The sequence below is a fragment of the Ovis aries genome, chromosome 13 (genome assembly GCF_016772045.2).
Source record: "Ovis aries strain OAR_USU_Benz2616 breed Rambouillet chromosome 13, ARS-UI_Ramb_v3.0, whole genome shotgun sequence".
NCBI classification, from domain to species: domain Eukaryota; kingdom Metazoa; phylum Chordata; class Mammalia; order Artiodactyla; family Bovidae; genus Ovis; species Ovis aries.
In genome coordinates, this window is record NC_056066.1 from 42,049,148 (window position 1) to 42,073,502 (window position 24,355).

Consider the following 24,355-nt stretch of genomic DNA (forward strand, 5'->3'; position numbering starts at 1 on the left):
TCCTGTCGTCCCCTTCTCCTCCTGCCTTCAGTCTTTCCCAGCCTCAGGGTCTGGGGAAGTATACATACGTCCCCTCCCTCTTGAACCTCCCTCTGGTAACTGATGACTTTGAACAGCCCAGCCAGTGACTTGATATATGGCTATAGGTTTACTGTGATAGGATCTTACACAGAGGCATCCCTTGGTTTAGAAAATGCTCTCATTTTACAAACTAGGGAGCCCACCTCTGCCACAGGTGCACGTGGACATGCGGGACGGTGGCCACGCTCGGTGGCAAGGGGGTGAGGTACACCAGGTAGGCAGGCCCTGGGGTCCCTGCTCCTACACAGACGGCTTTCTCGTTGCTGCAGAGGTGGGGCAGGGAGCTCTGAGGACCTCACCCTGCACAGGGGCTGGCATCCTTGGCCAGTCCCTGATGCTACAGAAGGATGAAGGAGGCATCAAACAGGCAGGAGATCCACAGTCAGCCTGCTTCAGAGCACGACAGCCGTGGCCCCCACTCCAGCGAGAGAGGCTTCTGGTGCCTGGCCAGGTGGGGGGCCCAGGAAGAAGAGTGCGGCTGGGCTCTCAGAGGAAGGCCCTGTGGTTCTCACTGGCCCCTCCTGAGGCACGAGTAGCTCCTGCACTTCCTCAGGGTGCAGATCCCCTGTGGTGGGTGGGCAGATGGGTGAGGACGATTGGAACGACGCTGTGTCCCCATAACTCATTCCCAGGAGGTGTGCGCCCCACCTCTCTGGGCAGACAGACAGGTGAGGATGGCTGGATGGATGTGTGTCCGTAGCTCGTTCCCAGGAGGTGAACGCCCTGCCAGGGCCCCCGCTCCCTGCCCACCCTCCTCGCCTCTCAGTCGAGGACAGTGTCACCCTCACAGGCCCACGTGAGCTGTCCGCCACCAGGATCACCTGGGAGCCCTTTGTCACTGGCCCCGGGGGTGGACGTGCAGCCACCCGTCGGCTTGGTGACCCGGCTTTGTTCCAAGAGCCGCCCTGGGCTCCACGCGCCTCCGAGCTCCTGAGCGAGCAGGCGTGTGACACTGACACTACTAAGTGGCTTCTCTGCAGAAACACGAAGAGGACAAACTTGGTGAGACGCCAAATCACAATGTAAGATGAATTATTCATGTGTCATAAAAAGAGTGAATTTGATATTTTTTTCATTTCTCCCCCATAACTCTCACAGTGTTGCCATTAAAGTGTAATGAAAAAAAGAGGGGAAAGTGAATGCAATGCCTAATCCCCAAAAGAAAGAATTCAATTTAAAGTATAATTCTTTCCCTCCTAAAATGGCACGTGTGAGGGATTTTTTAACTTTTTATTTCCGAAATAATTTCAGACAGAAGAATTGCAAAAATGGTATGAAGAATTCCGATATGCTTGTCACCTGGTTTCCTTTGGTCTTAACCATTTACCGTTGGGTGCGTTACCATTCTCTCAATGTGCACATGTTTTCCTGAGCTCTTTGCAAGAAGGTATCAGACAAGATGTCCTTGTACCCCTAAACGGGCGAGGTATGTTTTCTAAAAACAAGTGCAATTATAAAAGTCAGGAAATTAAAATCATTCTGGTACTGTCATCTCATCTATAGACCTTATGTACATTTTTCCAGTTCTTTCAATATTGTCCTTATAGCAAAAGGGGAAAAAATCAGGCCCAGTTCAGGACCCTACCTTGCATTTTCTTGCTCTTCTCTTGTTGTCGTTGTTTAGTTGCTAAGTCGTGTCTGAGTCTGCAATGCCATGGACTGGCTCCTCTCTCCACGGGATTCTCCAGGCAAGAATACTGGAGTGGGTTGCCATTCCCTTCTCCAAGGCATCTTCCCAACCCAGGGATCCAACCCACGTCTCCTCCTTGGCAGGCGGGTTCTTCACCACTGAGCCACCAGGGAGCCCTGAGGCTGTTCTCTGATCATAGTCCTCTATAATCTGGAACCTTTCTTCCGCCATCACCTTTATGTTCTTGACATGTTTCGAGAGTCCAGGTCTGTCGTTTCACAGGGAAGCCCTCCTTCTGGGTCATCTGGTGATTCCTGCTGGTTGGATTCAGGAGATGGAGCTGTGGGCAGGGCCCCCATGAGGAGACACCTGCCTCCGCGTGTCCTGTTACCAGTGTGGCATGTCCGTGGGACACCTGACAAGTGGTGATTCCATCCCTTTTTGCAAGCAGCATCTGCCAGGTGTCTCCCAGCCAAGCAGCATTTCTCTGGAATTAATAAGCATCTTGCGAGGAGGTGCTGTGTGAGGATGGAGCACCCCACTTAGCGCTAGTTGTTCACTTACTGGTTTTAACATTCTTTACAAGCTCCTAACCTCATGGCTTCTTCTGTATTCATTAGCTGGGCATTCATCCATGGAGTAGAGTTTTCCCTTCCCCCATATTTATTTCTTTACACATTTATTGCTTCATACAGGCTGGACCATTGATTGTTACTCTATAGGTTCCTGTCCATCCTTACAGTATTCATGGTGTGTTTATTCTCTTTGTTACAGATTAGACAGCAGATGCCCCTTCTGGTTGGCTCTGTGTCCTTTTGACACAATTCATCATCTCTTACCCATTTTATCATTATTTCCTGTGCAAAGAGCTGTCCCAGGTCTGTTTTGGATTTGGCAGCCCTGACCCTGAAATCGGTCATTTCTTCAAAGTGCCGTGGTTCCACATATTGGAGAACCGTGTTTAGAAACCGACGTCTAGGCACTGGATCTGCTCACCACCTGGGAGTGGGTGTGTTGTCCCAGGCCCTCCCCACAGACTGAGCTGGAAGAAACATGTAGCACATACATACATAAGCACATGTGTGTAACTGTGTGTTCACAGTCCGTGTGTACACGGCATACTTATTTTTTTAATCTATTTATAGATAGATGGAAACTAACATCCTCAGTCTAATCCAGGCTTCTCACATCAGTATCACACACTCTTTTTTCAGCCACTTTTTATCCCATGGGCTGGACGCCTCACCGTTTATGTAACCACTGTCCTTCGAATGAGCGTTTAGGTCATTCCCAATATTTTGCAATTACATACAAGGCTGCAATGAATAACCTTGAACATATGTATTTTTCTATTATCGGAGGTGAATCTTCAGGATAAATAACCTAGAAGTGAGATTCTTGGGCCAAAATTCAGCACGTATTTAATTGTGCTGCACATTAACAGATCTGCTTCCTAAGGTGGCACCAGTTTGCATTCAGCCAGCCTGTGTCCCCACAGCCTAACAGACAAGATGGCTGGTTTAGGTAGAACACGGTATCTTCATGAGATTTTGCTTCTCCTTTCTTCAAGGGAGGATGGACATCATTCCACTTGGATGAGACGAGACCATCAGAGCACCCAGGCCAGGAATTTCAGACACTGACCCTGCACTCATGTGACTCTGAGAGTCAAGTCCTAGTTCAAACCAATCCCAACCTGTGGTGCCAAAGCTACCATGGACTTTCCACCTGCAAAGAGTAGGGAACCCAGTGGGTAACGTGTTATATCTCTCTGACAGGTGTGACATAAAGGGGAAGACTAAGATCTAAAGGTGTGAGCATTGCTTTACACAATTACATGAACCTCTGTGTGCAGAAAGTCGGACACGAAGAGAAGCGCACTGGACGGGAAGCTACGACAAACCTAGAGAGCGTGCTGTTCTTTACTTACACAAGTTACATTTATACATCTAGTAGGTAAAGCAAATTACACCCATTTCAAAATACACATTTAAACACACACCTGAGTACCTTTCAAAAGGCAAGAAGTTTTTAAGAGAACTTCAGTTTAACAAACCAAGCTAAATGGAGAGAATCTAAGTTTGCACTTGACATGGTATTTAAACAAAACCAAAGGGCTAACGCTCAGTATTGAGACAAAGAATGCAGTTCACTAGTCACTAGGCAAAGAAAATGGCCCATAGCAGATGGCACACAGAATGTCCTCCAAAGAGATATCACTTTGCCAACAAAGGTCCGTCTAGTCAAAGCTATGGTTTTTCCAGTAGTCATGTATGGATGTGAGAGTTGGATCATAAAGAAGGCTGAACGCTGAAGAACTGATGCTTTTGAACTGTGGGGCTGGAGAAGACTCTTGAGAGTCCCCTGGACTGCAAGGAGGTCAAACCGGTCAATCCTAAAGGAAATTAGTCCTGAATAATCGTTGGAAGGACTGATGCTAAAGCTGAAACTCCAATACTTTAGCCACCTGATGTGAAGAACTGACTCATTGGAAAAGACCCTGATGCTGGGAAAGATTGAAGGCAGGAAAAGGGGGACAACAGAGGATGAGATGGTTGGATGGCATCACCAACTCAATGGACATGAGTTTGAGCAAGCTCCAGGAGATGGTGAAGGACAGAGAAATCTAGCATGCTGCAGTCCATGGGGTCACAAAGACTCAGACACGACTGCGTGACCGAATACAATAGTGGACTCGTGGGGCAGTGGTGCCATGCTGGTGTAGACATGGGTACCGCGGCGGTCTTAGACCTCTGTGGCCTGGTGGGTCGGACCTGCGTCTCAAGGAGTTCCAGTGCTGTGCTGAGTTCTGACCTGCCCCACTGGCTGCTCCTTGGGCCCCCGATGCAGCGTCTCCAGGTGGACCATATCCCACGTGCTCCATGTGAGGATAAAGGGCGGGGGGGCCCCACCCTTCAGCACGTCTGCTCCTTTGTAAGTTTCATCGCCAATGACCTTGCTTCTTGTAGGGAAAACCAGAAGTGCGGAAAGAAAGGAAAAAATCACTGATGTGCCCCCTCATCTGGAAGCAGCTTAATTCTGACATTTTGGGGGAAATGTGACTTATTCCACGTTCTACCTCTTTCTTTCCCTCAGTTATTACAAGCGTCTTTCCAGGGCAGTGAATAAGCACCCACATCACCATTTTCCATGGCTGTGTAGAAAAGTCCACATTGAGTCCTCTGTGCTTTTGCTGTTTTGAAGCAGTGCTGCCGGGAGCACCACGCAGACTTCACAGGAATTCCCGATGCCCAGTGTCTCCTGGCCTCTGCCTCCCAACCCAGGCCACGCAGAGATGCTTCGCCCAGCAGAGATGCTCCCCTCAGCAGAGATGCTTCCCTCCCCCAGCAGAGAAGGCCAGGGGATGAGGGGGCAGTGGGGGCCCAGGGAGCTACTGTAGGGGTGAGGCCTTGAGAGAGATGAGTGACAAGGGGTACAGCCCCCTGCACCCTTGTACCCTCATGTCCATGCTCACAGGGCTGATACGTGTCCAGCCAGGCTCTATGATTATCCTGTGAAATCTTCCCAAGGAAGAAACCTCAGGGGCAGAGAACCAGCTCTCTGCATGGAGGTCACGGCTGAAGGCAGACTGCCTGGCCACTGGGAGGAGGTCCAGACCTGCTCTGCCCGCTTGAAGCATCTGTTCCGCCAACCACATGGATGGTGAACACCTTTGGATGCCTGCATCCTGCCTTGCAGATATTCTAATCTAATGACCCATGAAGAGGATTTTCAGAAACAGTTGCTGTGTGTGGCTCGTGCCTTGGTGGTGGCAGTTGTGTGTTCCCTCTTCTTGGTTTGTTGGTGTCCCTGTCACCCCCCCCCCAGGCCCCCACCCCCGTCTGATGGCGCAATGCCCAGGACCAGTTGTATCTACAGTACTGCTGCTGATGCGAGGGAGAATGTACAGAGAGCTGGGCTGTTTTTGTCTGCCTTGTAATTTATCTGAGTTTTAAAAAATCAATTTTAATCAAAATTGACTAGTTGTTTTGATGCTATGTAGCCACAACTTCGTAGTTTACAGAAGTGGCTCCCTTATACTCTAAATAAAACTCTGAAGATTTTGAGGGGTGACTCTTTACATGGTTGTGTCATCAGAAGCTATTTCCAGAGAGGGGAGTCGAGGCCCAGCATCTCTGCGGGGTCTGTGGTCACAGCTCGCACTGCACTGCTCTTCGATTGGAGGACTTCCCACTGACCCCTCTGGCCACTGGCCTCCCCGTTGCCACGTGAAACTAAGCAGTCAAGAAGTGGTCATCAGAATCCCAGGGCGGAAGGGTGTGGAGAAGACACCCCAGCTTCAGACAAGAAGCCACTGAGGCTAGTAGGGTTGGCAGATGACCAGACACTGCTGTTCAGACAGTGGGGAGCACAGAGGTCCAGGGTGACCTGGCCAGCTGGCAGTTCTGTGGCTTAGGGACATTGTAACCTCCCAGAGGCCAGGGTGTCTTTTGCCAAATAGAAATAACCAGAAAAATAGCCACAGCCTCTATTTCCAGAGCTGCTGTGAGAATCCAGCCAGCCCACATATTTAAACTCATAGTAAACTAAAACAAAACCTAAAACCCCCAGGGAAGCCCAAAGCCTGAACAAGTACCCACAGTCAGAGATGTCACACAGGCACCAGGATTCCCACCTGCATAGACTGACCTGTCACGTGACACACGTCCTCTCTGGATCTGTCCTTCGGCCCCATCCTCTGTGTCTCTCCTGGGCCCTCAGGTCCTGCTGACTCTGGGGTCCCTTCCCCAGACCCCATGCAGAGGGCCATCAAGGGCAGCGTGGCAGTTCCAGCCCAGTGCTGAGGTTCCTGGAGACCCTACCTGGCCTCCCCATCCTGGATGGAAGGTTCCGGCCTCCCTGCAGGAGGGCACATGTGCGTCTGCCCACAGCCCTCAGTCCCAGACCCCGTCATGTGCGACACCTCCCTGGGGCTGCGGGTTCCACCTCTGCAAGAGTGAGGACGGGTGTCCCCCCTTCCCTTTATTCGTTGGGAGGCGAAGCTACAGAGGAAAGACAGGAGCTCTGCAAACCTGGCCCAGCGAAGGGGAAAGGGAGGGGTGCTGGGGATCTGAGGTGTGTGTGTGTGTTCATCTGGATGTGTGTTTTGACATGTTTGTGTATGTACGCATGCGTCTGTGTGTATCTGCATGTGTCTGCGTGTGTCTGTGTGTCTACCCGTGTGTATGTGTTCGTGTGTGTGTGTCTGTCTCTGTGTTCAGATGTGTGTTTGTGTGTGTGCACGTGTCTGTGTGTGTAACTGTGTGCATGCGTTTGTGTGTGTTTGTGTGTGTGCTTGTGTCTGTATATCTGTGTTTGTGTCTGTGTGTGTGTTTGTGTGTCTGTGTATGTGTTTCTGTGTGCACATGTGTCTGTATGGATGGAGGGCAGCTGGGTGCTGTGTGGACAGTGTATCACCTGCTCCCACCCTGGGGGCCCAGGAGGTCACTCCTTGCCATCGGGGTGAGCCCCTCCTCGTGTGCCTGTTTCTCCCCCAGATAAGACAGAAACAGTCCAGCAGGAAGCTTCCTACGCAGGCACAGTGGACGCTCTGATTTGCAGTTTTATGTGTGTTTGATTAACCAAAACAGGAGGGACACCGGGGCTCAAGACCAGCCCACGACATCCTTATAGAGGTCACAGTCTAAGGAAAGAAGGGATTCAAGGCAGTGTCCTGGCCCCAACACCAGTCCTGCCTCATCTTGAAACCAGGTTGACGTCCTAGAATGAGGAGTGGACTCCACACCCCGCTTGTGTGCACCCAGCCCCATTCTCCAGTGGACACCCCGCTGTCTGCACCCCATCCCAGGGGTCCACTGGGCTGTGGGTTTAATATCCCTGGAACAGCCCAGAGCCCATCCTTGGGGTCTTTCTCTTCCTGCGGGGGACGGCACTTGCCGGGCAGGCTTGCTGGGCCTGACCCCCGCATCAGTGATGGTGGGAGACCCCTGCTGACCCTCGTCCTCCCATCCGTCTCTCCCGGCAGAGTGACTACTCCAGCGACACGGAGAGCGAGGACAACTTCCTCGTGATGCCCCCGCGGGACCACCTGGGCCTCAGCGTCTTCTCCATGCTCTGCTGCTTCTGGCCCCTGGGCATCGCCGCCTTCTACCTGTCCCACGAGGTGAGGCCTCCCGCTGGCCACATGTATGCGGTCGGTGCGCCCAGGCTGGCGAGGATGGGGTGGGGGTGCTGTGGGGGGAACCTGGTCTCGGGGGCTCAGCCTCACCCCAGCAGACCCGGGCGCATGCTCAGAGGGCGGCCATGGGGAAAGCAGCACTTTGGGACCCGGGCCTCTGAGCAGACACTCATGGGGCGCCGGCAGGACAGACTCTGTGTTGGGAGAGTCCGTTGGGGGTGCTGGAACAGAGGTAAAGTGGGTTCTGTTTTCTTTGTGAAAGGCTCACACATAAAATAGAGCCCCATGACATGGCACCTGTGCACGCACCCCAAACAGCCTGTCTTGGCCAGTAACTGGGCCCTCTGTCCAGTGGCAAGGCTCTAAGAGAGTCAGTTCCTGGCCCTTTTTCATGGCCAACCTCCTCCTTGTGCCTTCATGGAGCCCAGGTTTCAAATACTTCCTCTGTGTTCCTGTCACTCAGAAATTACCTATGTTCCCCTTCTTATTAATCAAAGGAAGATGTGTACTTGTCAATTAAAGAGGGAGTTTCAGCCTCACCCGTTATCCCCACCAGATGGGGAAGAAGGCAAGCCCCTTCTGTTGCTCCAGAGCCCACAGCATCCTCAGGGTACCTGGGGTTCCCTCGCCAGTGTCCAGGACTCTGGGGCTGTCCAGCCAGGCCTTGGGCTGGGAACGTTCATTCCTCTTGCTTTGAGAAGGACCCTCGCCTCTCACTGCTTCTTGCTGTTGTCTGTTCTGATTCAGTGTGTTGGGGTGAGAGTGCCTTTGTGTGCTCCTGTGTCCCCTGCCCCCCTTTCCTGATCCTACAAGGAGTGAGGAGGGAGAGGGGAATCCACTAGTGGGCTTGAAGGCAGCTTCCCTTTGCAAGGAAACCAAGAGGCCCCAGAGGCCCTTCCAGGGGGCGTGGCGCAGCCGTTGCTCTGAGATCTTGGTCTCAGAGGATGTACGGGTGTGGGGAGGGGTGACAGAGCCGTCCTACTTGGCCAGAGTTGGGCCCAGTGGTTGTTCCACATCCAGCTTTGGCCTGGAGGGTCTGTCTGAGCATCTCTTTGGCGAGTTGGTTCTACACACGCCAGAGGCCCCTACTCTGGGGTGCACAAACCCAGGCTGTAGAACTAGACTGCGGGCCACCAGGGGCCTGGGGGTGGTGAGTGGAGCCAGGCTGGGAGCTCCTGGACCCAAGCAGTGGCCATGCGTGCTGCGTGCGCCCAGGATTGGGACGCACAGTGGGACCTGAACAAAGGTGTGTGGGCAGGTGGGGCCGCCAGAAGACCTCAGGCCTGGAGCCCACCGCTCCGTGTCAGTAGCACCCTGATCCTGTGTTCCTGCAATGCAAACAGGCAAGAGGGTTCCATGAGGTGAAGGAAGGTCCAGGAGGGTGGAGCCAAGGGAAGCCGGGTGTGACGTCAGCGCCCCCTGCATCCAGTCCTGACACATCCAGAGTTGAAGGCGGGTGGCCCATCCCGAGCCTCCTGTCCTGGCCTGCTGACTCACCCCATCCCCCGCAGAGGGTGCCCTCCACACTAGAGCTGTGTTTTAATTGCCAAATTGTAGAACAGGACCAATATTTTTACTCTACAAGTGGACATTGGTGTCACCTGCCAGCAGGGGCTGCGTAAGCCCTGGGTAAGCAGAGGTGGGGCCCAGGACAGGTTGCCTACAGACCAGGTCATTCCTGATCTCGGCTTCTCCCTGATCCTGGGGGAGGCCCGTCTCTGGAGCAGGGCAAGGCAGGCATAGCATCTCTGTCTGAAAGATGGTAAATACAACAAAAATCCAGCCACAATTGCAGAGACTGGCATTAGATCCTCCTTCTCAGGTTGGGAAGATCCCCTGGAGAAGGAAATGGCAAGCCACTCTAGTACTCTTCCCTGGAGAATCACATGGACGGAGGAGCCTAGTAGACTGCAGTCCATGGGATCTCAAAGAGTCAGACACGACTGAGCGACTTCACTTTCACTTTCTCAGAGGGTAATGTTATCCTTCACACCTTAAGAACCTCCTAGACTCGGTCCTGACCAGTCAGGATGTTTAATACTTTTGATGGAAAGGATTCTGATCATTTATTAACAGCAAATGTGAAGAGCAAGTGTTTGGAGGCCTGAGGGATTGCCTTCACTCTTGGAATAAGAGGAGGGGCTCCGAGGTCCCCCGCTCTCAGCCCCTCTTCTCTTTGTGCTGTGAGCGTCGGTTGCCCCTCGAGGAACATGGGTCCATGGGAACTTGTGGCTGAGACCCAGGCACTGCAGGCCTGGGAGGCAGGCAGCCCCAGGCACCCAGCACTCCAGCCCAGCCCTGAGGCCCCCAGGCCTTCTGTCCCTCCCTCTAAAGCCCGACTGCAGACACTGGAAATGGGAATTGTCAACACACACCTGAGTCCCCAGGTGAAGGGACAGCTGGACGGAGACATGGGGTCTTTTCTCCAACAGATTTTATGATTCGAAAAAGGCCTTACGTAGCAGTGACAGCAGTCAAAGTATCAGTGAGGTGGGCAGCGTCTGCTCCTGCCGGGTCCTGATCCAGGTTAAACACCCTACACCTGCCTTCTCAGGCAGTCCTGGCCAACAGCGTCGACAGCTTCAGCGGGGTTAGAAAGTCGTGTTGTCTGGCCCCACCGACCTGCTCCCTGAGAGCCACCAGGGTGGGGCGTGGAGCCTGCAGTTGAACAAGCCTTCCCTCCCTCCTGATGCTGCTATAGTCTGAGCTGTTGCACACACGTGTTCTCTCAGGAAGTCTGTGACAGGGCACTGCCCTCACATCACTTGGTGGCTATGGGATCAGGGAGGGCGATGACATCCCAAGGCCAGACATGGCTGGCAGTGGACCTGGCCTGGAGCCACCCCCAAAGAGGCAGCGAGTTGGAACTGACAGTGTGAGGGACTCAGCATGGAGGCCCAAGTGTAGTATCTGTCCACAACTTCATTTACTCCAATGCTAATCATTTGATCCCAGCCCCCAGTGTAGGCATGATTTATACACCAAAGAGAGAGACTGTTGTGTGTAGTTTTGGTGAGTCCACCAAGGAACCGATACTCTGAGTGATGCTGAGAGTGGGGAGGAACTCAAATTTGCTGAGCGACGCTAGGACCTAGTTGATGTGCTCACTTTATCTTATTTAATCTTTGCAATGAGTCTGAAAGCTGGGAATTTATTATCCCCATTTTATAGATGAAAAAACTGACGTTTCAAGGGATTAAATAATTTCTTGAAATCAGAGATGTAGCAAGTATGGTACCTGATGCATATATCAATGTTTCTAACCCTCAAAATCAAATTTCCTGCAATATAACTTTTTAAGACTTTTTTTTATTTTATTTTTTGGCCATGAGACATGCAGGTTACCCAGCCAGGGATGAAACCCACACCCCTGAAGTAGAAGCACAGAGTCTTAACCACTGGACCACCAGGGAAGCCCCCTCCTTCCCCTCCTGCCATATAACTTTGACTTTTATCTGCAAACAAAAAATAGAAGCACAGTTCTCATGTCTAAATCCACTGTCCCCACTTGCTTAGAGTGTGTTACAGTGAGGAAAAGAACCCTTCTAGAAGGGACTGGGCGTTTACCTAGGTGCCTTCGCCTGCGTGGCAGGTTTGAGCTTGAGACTGGAGCTGGAAGACGTTTCCGTCCCCCCACCACCCAGAGGCCCTGAGTCTGGAGCCAAGGAAAGCCTGAGGGCTCCGTACGCTGTGTCTGCTTCAGGCATTGTCTACCTTTGAGCATCTATCATGTCCTGATTTCATTTCATTTCGCAAAATGTTTCTTTCCTTTGTTAACTGCACTATTATAACAATAATTAAATGAGAAAAGGGAATTAAGAGCCAGATTATGAATTTTATGAATAGCATCAGTGCTTAAAAGTATTATTTAATATTTCATAAAGAATCTGTAGCTGTCTTCTGCAGAAGGCTTGTTGCGTCAGCAGAAGCAGAAATCTGTATTTCTCTCTTCCCTTAATTACTTATACAGATAATGTGTTCCTTTCACAACAGGGATATTTTTAATTAGCAAACTGAAGGCTTGATTGAGGAACTTAGATTATCTGTCACCTGAGTTCCCATTCCTTCCGACACCAAGGCAAGTGGTCAAGTGCACTGGGACATACAGACCAAAGCCCATCAGAGCCTCATTCAGACTCAGAGAAGTGGCACCACCGAGTGAATAATGGGTGGAAAGCCCCAGGCCCGGCCCTTCGAGGGGCTTGCATGTGTGTCTGATGCAAACACCTGCATACCCATTTTCTGTTTGGCCGTTTCCTAAAGATGAACCATGTGGCTTACAAACGTGGTGTCTCCTGAGGGTGTCCAGACACAACCAGGAGGAGCTGCCATGACAAAGATCAAGTCGAGCCACCAAATACTCTGGGCACACACCCTGCTCAGGTCTGTGGGAGCCAACACAAGCCCCCCACCTCGGGCCCCCAGGAGGCAGTGCCACCCTCTGAGCTGCCCACCAAGGAGAGGCTTGCATCAGCCATAGACTGAGGGCTCCCCACTGGAGGAAGCCACAAAGACAGAGGTGATGTGAGGGCCCCGGGAGGGCAGATCAGGGCCCAAGAGCCCTGATCACACACTGTAGTCGGTCTGTTCACAGGGTTTTAAACCAAAGGATAAGGATGGGAAATAAAACAGGTGTCAGAGGGCACCACCCAGAAGCAAAATGCTCTGGAATAGTCAATTCAGAGCAGAAAATCCTTCCACAAGAAAGCGAGCATATGTGTCAGGCACTGTGGGGCCTCCTTGGGTTTCTGCTTTGCACCCTGGGGGTTGCTGGAGACAGATGGAGGGAGACAGGCCTTTCACCTCCCTCCACCCCCATGTCAGCTGGGAGCTTGGTTCCAGCAGAGTCTTGACTGGCAGATGCCGCGGGCGTTTTAAGGAGCCATCACCTGTCCATCTCTAGCCATTCATCTCACCCGAGGGACCGGCATTTCCATGCTCTCCCAGCTAAACCCTGTCACAAACAAGGACAGGTTTTTGAAATGCTCTTGTTTGTTCAAAGGTGTGCTTGGAACAGGTGCATTACGTAAAACTGGACCCTTGTGTCCTGCCTGCACTGAGTGCTGTGGTTTATAATCATCCACAGGTCTGGAGGTAATGTTTTATGTATGTTACCATGTCCCTTTTTTTGGTCCTCAAGTTCGTTATTCCCAAATGCCTTCTGATTTATAGGAAGTTGAGTACCGCTGGTGACTGCATTGGCAAGTCCTAGCAGACTCAGAATTAGCACAAGACCCGATTTCATATATGAGAGTCCCAGGTCCTCTAATAGAGCTGCCATCTGGTTCAGCAAGGCAACAAAGCACTGGTAACTAAATACTAAAGCCATGACCCTCGAGAGTCACAGAGAAGGACCCGGCAAGACCCCTTTCCAGTCTCAGCTGGTGTGGAGAAGCAGGAGTGACCAGACCACCCGGGAAGGAAGATGCTACCAAGGGGCAGGAGGGGTGGGAAGGATTTGGACAGACCAGCCTCTTCCCCTCAACCACCAAGGTTATGGTCAAGGAACTACTGGGGCTGCAAGAGTCCCACAGGCGCAGGAATGGTGTTGACTTTGCAGAAGTGGAGTGAAAACATGACTAGAAAGATAACCTAATATATCAGACAGATATATTTTAACCTGTATCTCCCCCTCCACCCCTCCACCCCATCCACCTGTCCACCCCTCCCCCTCCCCTTTCTCTCTCTTCCTCCTCCCTCCCTCTCTTCCTCCCTCCTTCCCCAGCTCTCCTCCGTTGCTATCTCCATCTCTCTATGTATATTTAATATGCCGATTGTAGCTTCCGAGAGCTGTTTTGCAACTTCTGGATCTAAACAATTCTTTATAAATATTAATGATCCTGTGCAGCCAAGACAAACCAGATTTCTGATCTATTTTTCTTCCTCTGGGATTCATGCTGGAGTTGAGTCACTGATCTCAGCTTGTTTTGGTGGATAAATGAACAAACGCATCATGTCTGTTCCGTTCCCTGGAGTGGGTTAGATGATTTTTTTTTTCAGTTATAGGATATGTATTGTCTCAGTAATTAGTGTCCTGATTTTGTGCTTATTTGTTCAGAGCAGAGAACCCCGTGTGTTGATTGTCCAAGGGCAGAGCGCATGCAGTGCCCGGCAACCTGGGAAATGAAATGCACAGCGGGTGTTACATTCTTCCCTCTGGCCTCGTGCTCACCTCCGATTGCATTGCCGAATGCATGATCTTTTTGCTCTGGGACTCTGGGATGGTGTGTCGAAAGCTCTGAGGACATAGCCTCTAAAAGAGCTGGTCTTTTCTTTCACCTCTTTTCTGAGGTTGAGGCTCTGCATGGGTCCTGTGACAACTTGAGAAATAAACAAACCAAACAGCTGTGGTCTCAGGAGCTCTCGCCTCTGTGCAGTGGCCCGTGACCTCCGTGGCCCAGCTTGTGAAAGCTGAGTCCAGCCTGGCCACATTCAGCCAAGAGGGCTCTGGTCTGTGACAGACACCAGTCTCAGCACAGGCATCTCTGGGCCCGGCCACAGGCGCGGCTAGGCCACTGGGCCATCTCACTGTCCATAGCACGAACGGGCTGGACAGTACCTCCTGTGTCTGGATTCACAATACAGTGACGTCAGCAGGACATAGACATCTGCGGGCCGTTGTGATGACTCACTGCTCAGTGAAGTCTGCCGAGTGGACTCTAGTGGGAATCAGGGCCATTGTTGGTACATCTCTGACACTGTGATGTTGGCATCAGTGGAATTTAGCCTTTTGCACTGAGAGACCCCTCACTGGGCTGCCTCACCCAGGAGGCCAGCTGTACGTGGACGTTAACGGTCCTGATGACTTTACATGGGTACCTTGGACATAGGAACTGGTGCAGCGGGAGGACGGGACCTCGGCCCCTGACTCAGGGTGGGGGTTGGGGGTGCTGCTCTCAGCAGGGCTCCTCTTTTCTTGCTTCCTTGATGAGCTTTGGCATTTTTCTGGTGCTTGAGAGTTGCATGAATCCCAGACACAGAGCTTTAGAGGATGCTGAATTTAGAGCTGGAAAATCACCTTGAGCACAGCACGTACTGTGACCTGCAGAGCATGTATGGAGCACTCCTCGTTCTTATTTTTCCTTCTCTCCTTTTAGACGGAGGATTCTTCATCCTTAACCTTTAATTTTATTTAAATTACAAATGAATAGGAAGAGTCCTTGAAACAAAACTGCAGCCTGTGTTTACATGGGTCTAAGCTTTTTGCCTCAGAGTCACGTCCATGCACATACAAGGTCAGGGTCGAAGGAGCCCTGTGTGCCCAGCCCAAGCTGGTCGGGGAGAGCCGTGGGGCCAGCTGCCTTAAAAGTAAAGAAAAGATAAAGAAGCAGTGAGTTCTTAGGTGACATAATGCAGATGGCTTAGGGGGTGCAAGATGCAGCAAGACGCGTAGGTGGAGAGTGTCCTTTAGAACTGGCCCTGCACTGGGGGCAGAGAAATGCAGGTGGTGAATGTGGCCCTGGGCCCCTGCCATACCCCCTCTGGCACGGCTGGGGTTCTCCAGGAAGCTCCACGGTCTGGGGCCACTTTGGCCCATCTCAGTCCCAGGTGGATAGTATCAAAGCCCCAGCAACCGCCCTCTCCATCCAAACTGAGTGAGGTGTTGAAAGCCAGCCTAAACCCCAAAGCTTCCCCACTACCCACATTCTGCCCTCACCCCACCCCCTCCTGCCACTCCCTCCAAGACCTCCGCCCCATCCCAGGCCTGCACTGCCCACCACCACCAGACCGGGTCTCTGGTGGTCCCCTTTTGGTCACTAAGAGCCTCAGAAGCTTCTAGGATAGGTTTAACGGGTGCACAGAGTACTGAGAACAGAGACTTCCCTGGTGGTCCAGTGGCTAAAACTCTGCACTCCCAAAGCAGGAAACCCAGGTTCCATTCATGGTTCGATCCCACACGACACAGCTAAGACCCAGTGCAGCAAAACAAATAAAAATAAATAGATAAATATTTTTAAAAGGAAGAAAGTACTGAGAACAGACTGGTAGTACTTTGTGGTCATCCCAGGAATCTAAGCACAGTGAAGGTGTGTTAAGTCCATCCTGAGACCCTGCCCCTGGAGCTCAGTTCTAAAATCAGTCTCTGCCTTCCTGAGATGACTGCATCATCTTGCCTGGCCCTTAGAGGTGTATGAAGTACCTTCCATTCCTCTGAAAATGACAGGCAGCCTTTCAGAACCACAGTGGAGCTTGTAAGTGACGACTGTTCGTCCAGCGCCCTCCGTGTCCATGTAAGTCTTCCTGGGCCTCGCCCGTCGGGGGCGCTGGGAGTGTATTTGTTGCACAGGGAGGGCGTGCTGATCCAACTCAGAGAATACCCCTGATTGCTCTGGCCCCTAAGCTGGTTTTCAGATAACTGGCAGGTGTCTCACGAGACCGCTCACTGTGAAAGTCAGTTTATTACGCATGAATTTCAGATCAGGAGGGGTGTGCCAGAATTCGGCTGACCCGCTGTAGTCTGAAGGAGGCTGGAGCCTCAAGGGCGACAGGTCCCCTCAGGGTGCGTGGCCTTTCTTCCCAAAGCTGTTCTAGGGCTTCCCCGGGGAGGCGGGTGCCCCGGGTGCAGGGAAGCGCCATCCGCAGCCTGGCCTCCTGGAGGCACGTGTGTTCGTCTGCGGCGGCAGGTGCAGAAGCTGGCAGCTTGGTTCCGTGGTCCGAGGGCTGTCTTTGCCCCAGGTTGGCTCCCGTCACCAGTCCAAGAGGAGAGTTTGGAATCTGCTCCCAGGCCCGGACCTGGAGGTGCTCAGGGCGTTCTGGATGCCAGTGGAGAGTGTTTTCTTTCCTCTGCGGACGGATGCAGCACTGGCCCATACTCAAGGTTGCAAACAGCTCGCAGATGCCCGGGCCTCCCTGTCCATCTCCCGCCCACTGCGTTCACTGGGCTCTGACTCCTCACACCCTCCAGGTACCAGCCTCGTCCTCACCTCTCCCCCCTCAGCCCTTTCACCCAACTCCTGATCTCATGGCCCCTTTTCTGAGGCCTTCGCTGTCCCAGCTCAGGACCCTATTTCCAGTGCCTCTTCTCCCGGTGCCCCGTGCGCAGATGGACCCAGGCTGGTCCCCAGCTCACAGGCCTCAGTGACTCCGCAGCCCACAGAATAGCCAGTGCCCCCCAGCTGGAGCCCAGAGCCCCTTGGGCCCAGTCTGACCCCAGGACCCCACAACCCACCCCCACAGCATCACCAGACCCCAGCACCTCCCAGGAAGAGGCCCCAGCACCTCCCAAGAGGCCTCTCTTGGCCCGGAGGACCCCTCAGTGTTCACAGCTCTGTGCAGGCATGCTGTGACCCCAATACGCAAGGGGGACCATCAAGGAAACGTGCTGGGCATTTCTGGCTGTTTTGCTCTGTGGCTCCCACCTCATTGGTGTGGGGACCGGCTCTGAATGCAGGATTCACAGGGAATCAGGCCAGATCCGCACTTCGTCAGCATCCGGAGAAATACAGTCCAGGAGGAGAGGACTCAGGAGTTCTGGGCTATAACCAGATGTACCCATGGGTCCCCCTGCTTTGTCCGAGTCTGTCATATCTGTGCTGATAGCTGCAAGGCTGCTTGATTTCAGTAACAAGGAAATACTGCCCCGTGGATATTACTCCGTTTATCATCAAGCTGATAAGCACCTGGTTGTTTAAATGCAGACAAATTCCACTTGCCTCCATTCTTGGCATAAGAACCTTTCATGAGAAAGGCCAGTTCTTTCTGAAATTTCCCTGTTATATCATCACCCTGAGACCAGGGAGACCCGGAGTGACTGGGTTCATTTCCCTAGACAGCAACCCTTCCCCAGCAGACAGGAGATGTCTGGCTCCAGCCAAGAGACTGGGGAGGGCTGCCTTTACTCAGGAGCGAGGACTTAGCTGTTTGGTGTCAGGACAGGATCGGGCATGCCCTAAACACCCCAGCCATCTAATTGGGAATACTTCGGAGCCCACCTGCTGCCCTTGTCTCCCAGCAGAGAAATGGGACATCCCAGGCACAACGCAGATGCCCGACAAACCATAAAACTGAAGAACAGCCTGGGCGGCAGGACGTAAAAGTGCTCTTGGCACAACCTTTATGAACCTGCAAGATGATTAACTTTATTTCCCAGGATCTTAACAGAATTCAAAAGCCAGGGGAAGGCTTCAAGCAGAACTGGGCTTAGCTATATTTCTAAATTTATCTAAACTCAGAGCTCTTCCCTCCTAGCTCCCAGGATAGAATTATAATGATAGTCTGTCGTCAGAAATCGTGGCGGAAGGGTTTCAGCTCACGATGGGCTGTGGATGGATGGGGGGCTGCCTCGCTGTCCAGTCAGCTGCATCTCCAGGGTGTGGTATTTGGTCTGTGGCCTAAACAGGAGTCTAGTAAACACACTCCAGGTGTCTGCCTGGTTGGTGTGAAGACAGAAACGGGAGCAGGTCCAGGAACAAGGGGCCTGAATGAGAGAGCTCGTCCCCGAGTCGCCCACTCTCCTTAGCTGAAATGAGTTCCTGAGCTGAGAGGTTGCCCTGATGGGGACAGTGAGCCCACTGAGATCTGGGGGAACAGCTGGGAAACGGGATGAGTGGGGGCCACTGGCCTTCAGGAAACAGTCAGTCTTCCTCATTCTTTCTTGGAGGCAGCCCATGAACAGATAAGACAGACACACAGCTAAAGTCCCTGCTGACAAGCTGTTGTCAAAGAGGAGTCCTGCTCACCCATTAAATGCTCACAATAGAGTTATTTATTACAGGCAGATGAGTGTAGCCCAACAGGCGTGTCAGGGAAAGAAATGAACAGAAGGTAATGATACCTTAGGAGAAAAGTCCTAGAAAGCATGGATGCTCAGACATTTCCACTGCAGCAGTACTGCCCCCAACGACTTCTTCTGTCCCATAGAAGTCAGTGGCTTATTTTTTGAAGGAGTTCTTTCAGTGGCCTCTCTATCGAATTCTTAATGACATTAGTGCCTTAAGTAGGTGAGGCTGCGTCCTTGTGATATTTTAACATCTGTTTAGTCAGCTCCCCTGGCTTTGTCCATCGTGCTTCCCCACAGCCATATGACGCTCCTTTAAACACCGACACCCTAACACCGAGGGATGTAGCCGGGGGGACACTCCCATGGAGGCCGAACACCGGGAATGCCCTGAGCCCGCTTGTCCTGTTCACGGACCCGCAGATCGGGGTCCTCTGCTCCAGGGCCTCCCCTCATAGGTGGCTTTGCTGGGGACACAGGATGCTGTCATCCCCACACACCATCCCTGAGGTAGCACCCACTTTCATCCCCACCACCTCCTCTCCCAGGAGTCCTGGACATCCTCTTTCAGCTCAGAAAGTGTGGGCAGCCGGGTGGTCTTCCCCTCCCCACCCTCCTCCTCTAGCGGAGGGGTGCGCGTGTATGCATACACGCTATATCACTTCAGTCGTGTCTGACTCTTTGTGACCCCATGGACTGTAGCCCTCCAGACTCCTCTGTCCATGGGATTTTTCAAGCAGGAATACTCGAGTGGGTTGCTGTGCCCTCCTCCAGGGGATCTTCCCAACCCAAGAATCGAACCCATGTCCCTGTCATCTCCTGCACTGAATGGCGAGTTCTTTACCAGGAGTGTCACCTGGTGGGGGCAGGGGTTGGGGGCTGGCAAGTCCTAGATCCCACCAGGGCAGGCAGACAGGCCAGCAGGGTCATCCATGGGCTTGTGGGAAATGAGTTCATTGTGATGTTTGCCAACTTCCAACTGAAAGTTAGCATTTCTCCCCATTGTGAAAATGGCCCCTAGCCCCAGGGGAGCCAGAGGGCTGGTCCTGGTGGAGCCCTGAAGGGGCTCCCAGAGGGGCCAGAAAGATGGTCCTGCAGCATGGCTGAGGGTCAGAACTGGGACAACAGTACCAAGGGCTCAGCCTCAATGTCCTTTTCTTGCCAGGGTCACTTTTGGCCCACATAGTATGCTCCTTCCAGCCTGTTATTCTGCCAGCCCACAAAGCCCTGAGGAGAGAAAGACATCATCCCATTATCTTCATATTTCGCTCTCATCTTTGAAGCTGGCGAAAGATGCTCTGTATGAAAATGTCCCTTCCTGCCGTGCATAATGCTAATGTCTTCCACATAATAAAGCTAATGGAATATGTTACACGCTGGAAATAGCTGCAGTGACCTTTCTTCTTTGTGGAAGACGCTCTTACTTCTTTCCCTCTCGCTCCTTCCCCTCCTCGTTTGCTTCCACCCCGCACCCCCCACCCCCACCCTGCTTTTGCATGTCAGCTTTCAGGAGCATCTTCCAGAAACAGCAAAGAGAGTTATCAAATGGCAAGAGGGAAGCACTCCTTTCCTCCAGTTATGGCCTGTGCAAAGCCCCAGATTCTTCCAGGAGGAGGAGCAGACCTTGGGGGCTTAGTTGGAGGTGCAGGTCACACCTGAGCCCTAGGGCCCCTGTTGGAAGCCCCTGTAACTTAGAACTGCCAGAGGGTCTAGAGGGAGGCAGTGGTCTTGAGTTTATCACTTTTTCCAGCTTTATTGAGCTATAACTGACAAATAAAAAAAATTAAGGTGCATAATATATCACTTACACTGCAAAAGTGGAAAAGTGTGTGTTTAGAGCAGACATCTGAATTGTTGGAACCTTTAGCTGAACATGACCATTCCTGGTGGCTGGGAAGGACCTGGACTGGCCGGGCCTCTCTGAGCCAGCACCCCAGGCCCCCCAGGGTCCACGGTCCCTTGTCAGGGTTCAGGCTGTCCTCTCAGTGCAGCTGCCGTTAAGTGAACGGAAGGTGGCAGGTCCCTACATGCACGCCATTCATTGGTGTCCTTTCCTCCTCGGCTTCTAGGAGGCGATGAGAAAAGCAAGACAGAGGTCAGCCAGTTTATACCTGACCCAAAGGTGGGACCCAGCAAAAGGAATTGTCTGGAAGGGCTGGGCAACAGGGAAGAGCGACATTCAGACTAGTCTGTTGTTTCCGATTCCCCAGCCAGAAAGGCACTTTCCTCTGAAAGATTTTGCTTGTTTCTTACAATGGAGAGTGAAGAGGGTGGCAAGACTATTGAAAAAGACTGCTTCCAAAAGGGGCAGACACACCAATGAAAGGAGAAGCAGAGGGACTTCCCTGCTGGGACTTCCCTGGCAGTCCAGTGGTCAAGACTCTGCCTTCCAATGAAGAGGGCGCAGGTCTGATCCCTGGTCAGGGAGCTAAGATCCTACATGCCTCGGGGCCAAAAAACCAAAACAAAAAACAGAAGCGATATGTAACAAATTTGATAAAGACTCAAAAAGAAATAAAGCGAAAATATATTTTTTAAAAAAAAAGGAGGAACAGAGAGAAAGTCTGTGGGCCCAAGACAGCTCTCCCCTCTCTCCTCCATCTGCCCTTCCTGTGCTCATGTCCACTGACAGTCTCACAGGAACTGGCCTTTACGTGGCAGAAACGAGGCCCTGCATGTGCACACACACACGTGCAGTTTAAGCACCTTACCCATATACTGTGCTTGCAAGGTTTGTAAAGTCAGAGAGAGATCATATTGTCACTGTGTAATAGCCTAGCCCTTGTTGTCTAGCCGTGTCCGACTCTTGTGCAACACCATGGACTGTAACCCATGTCTCCTGCATTGGCAGGAGGATTCTTTACCACTGACCCACCAGGGAAGCCCCAGTCTAGCCCTGACTGGCTAACTTTTCTTATATTCATGAGATTATCTGACTATAAAGCCCCAGAGATAAAAGGACCATATCCCGGGCAGTGACCAGAACACGCCTGACGCCAAATCCCTGCAGGGTGACCCAGCCGCACTTTCTTGTCTAAACTCACAGAGGGTGGAGTTGCCAGTGCTGGGGCAGAGGAGATGTGACCCTGAGCCTTCTGCAGGGCTTCAGACCCTGCAGGGACCACCGCAGAACGCTGGCAGGTTGAGCCCCCCATGTCTAAGAGGACTCATTAACGTGCACCAACCCCAGCCTCCCCAGAGAAATGCCCCAAGACTTCTACAGAAGGGACGACTCCTGCTGCCTCAGGGAAGCTGGTGTGGTTTCCTCAAATGCTCGTAGTCTCCATGCCTCCTGCCTGGCTCTGCAGTGAAAGCGTTTGGCACACCACACCTGCCCCTGGTTTTCTGAGAAGCCTCTGCCTTTTATTCTGGGTGCCGATCCAGTCATTTCTGCAAAGCCAACCACCCTGCTCCTCGTGGCATAAGACAACCTTTACACCGTGCTCGGGATCCAGGACTCACTGTGGGAAGGCCTGTCTCTGCTCATCGTGTCTGGGGTCTCTCAAGGCCAGGACATCTGTGGCTTCGTCACGCCCACGTCTGGGCACTGATGCTAGCTGTTGGCTGGGACTTCACATCTGTCCACAGGAGCACCCAGGACACAGCCTTTCCATGTGTCCTTCCATGTGGGCTGATTTGACCTTCCTCACAGTGTGGCAGCTGGACTCCCAAAGCGAGTGTCCCACAATACCAGCGCAGAGCACACCTTGGTAAGACCCAGCCTCCGAAGCCATGCCGCATCGCCACCACCAGACGCTGCTGGCCAAGGCCTTGGTCATGGTCCACCCAGACTTGTGGGAGGGAGCGTCTAAGAGTCAAACTCCAGAAGATTGTGAGGAATGGAAAACATCGCAGCTACCACCCTGGGGAAAATAGTCTGTCATAGCTGCACTGACAGGGATGGAAGGAAATTAGATATATAACACTGTGATACTCTTAGGTTCATAGGAAAATGAAAAAGGACAGAACAGCTTTCTTTCCTAAATACTATATTCAGAAAGAACACATGAAATTAGCAAACCCTCTGAAACCCAAAAAGCCTTCTAGTTTATGAGGTCGCGGCATTATTACAGTAAAAAGTAAAGGGTATTTTTACTCCAGCACAATTATACTTATCAAATGCAAGTGGGCACGCGTGTGATGATAAACACATTGCCTTGTGAAGACAGAAGGGCCGAGAATCTTGTGAATTTTCAATTAGCAAACAGCACTATGGTGGAAAGGCTGAATGACAGTATTAACTGTGCTAAGTGATTTCTTCTGGCTGTGCTGGGTCTTCACCGCTGCCCGCAGCGAGCAGGGGCTGCTGTCGAGTTGTGGGGCAGGGGCTTCTCGGGCTGGTGGCTTCTCTTGTGTAAAGCACGGGCTCTAGAAGGCAGGCTCAGTAGTTGTGATACAGGGGCTTCATTGCTCCGTGGCACGTGAAATCTTCCCAGACCAGGAGTTGAACTCACATCCCCTGCATTGCCAGGTGGATTTTTAACCACTGGACCACCAGGGAAGTCCCTACATGATTTTTAAAATAAGTTAACCTATTTCTTCAGATATCTCCAGCCTTCCAGCATGTGTGTATAGGGAAAGAAATAGAAACTGTCTCAACAGAAGACACTCATCTTAAAGCATTTATTTATCTTCAGCATGCATCTCACTTGTGATTCTAAAAGCAGAGTACTGGGAAAGCTTGTCACATTTACTTTTGAACTTAAGTAAAGAATTTATTGCATCATGAGTGCTTCAAAGGTTTGAGCTTGGCTGAGCACACCAGTAACACCGAGTTGGTTCCCTTGTGCTGTTAAGTGGCCGTTTACAAGATGTATCCTCTCAGATTTACTCAAATACTGCATTTCTAAGTCAGCACCCTGCTTATTCATATTTTGAAATAACTCTTTTGTGATTTGGCTTCATTTCCCTTTGTCGGTGGGTCTGCTGGGATCTCATCATTTCCTTTGTAGTCGTAGCTGATGCTGGGTGGTCTCTGGCAGGCTTTTGATGTGGGGAGCGATCTTACTCTGGAGGAGGGACAGAAAGATCATGGAATTCATTCCTCTTTGTGGAGTACCCCCTGACCAACGGCGTGCTCCAGTTACAAGACTTAGTGGATCAGAGAGCTTTCCCTCCCCTACACTTTTCCATCTTGTGGATTTAAGCTTCCAGTATGATAACCATGGATGTGAGTGGGGGACATGAGACATGTACTCTGTTTAAGGAGCAGGACACAGGGAATTCCCAAAGCCAAGAGGAAAGACAAAAATAAGGACATTAGGGTTGTCCAGTAGCTAAGACACTGAGCTGCCAGTGCAGGGGGCCTGGGTTTCATCCCTGTTTGGGGAAATAGATCCCACATGCCACAACTAAGACTTGATACAGTCAAACAGGTTAATCAAAAAATAAATAAAAAATTTTAATAAGGACATTAGAAGACTGTGAAGTTTTTGGTACAATACAATTTTGAGCTATGACAAACATCAACCACTCTCCACGTCTGACCAGATTAACATAAACACTCACTCGAAAGGCCTGTTTGCTTTAATATCTGCTTCCCTATAAAGATGTCTATCAACAAAATATCACAAGGCATACTGGGTGTCCAGATAAGTCTGAAGAGACAAAGCAATCACTAGAACCAAACTTGATTATGGCTCAGATGTTAAAATTATCAAGCAGAGGATGTGAAATAACTGTGTCCAATATTTTAAAGGGTCTAAAAGAAAAGGTAGACGGTGCATGAAGATCTGGGTAATGTCAGCAGAGAGATAAAAGCTAAAAGAAATGCTAGAAGTAAATACCA

At 51.6% G+C, this 24,355-nt stretch overlaps 1 protein-coding gene across 2 annotated transcripts in view; it reads left to right on the forward strand.

Annotated features, from left to right (window-relative positions):
• SYNDIG1 (synapse differentiation inducing 1) overlaps window positions 1-24,355 on the forward strand; it is a 108,757-nt gene that overhangs the window by 68,403 nt on the left and 15,999 nt on the right. For both annotated transcript variants that reach the window (XM_042229647.2, XM_027976372.2), the window contains exon 3: window positions 7,698-7,835. In XM_042229647.2, coding sequence (XP_042085581.1) covers window positions 7,698-7,835 — 138 coding nt within the window. The remainder of the gene's footprint in view (window positions 1-7,697; window positions 7,836-24,355) is intronic.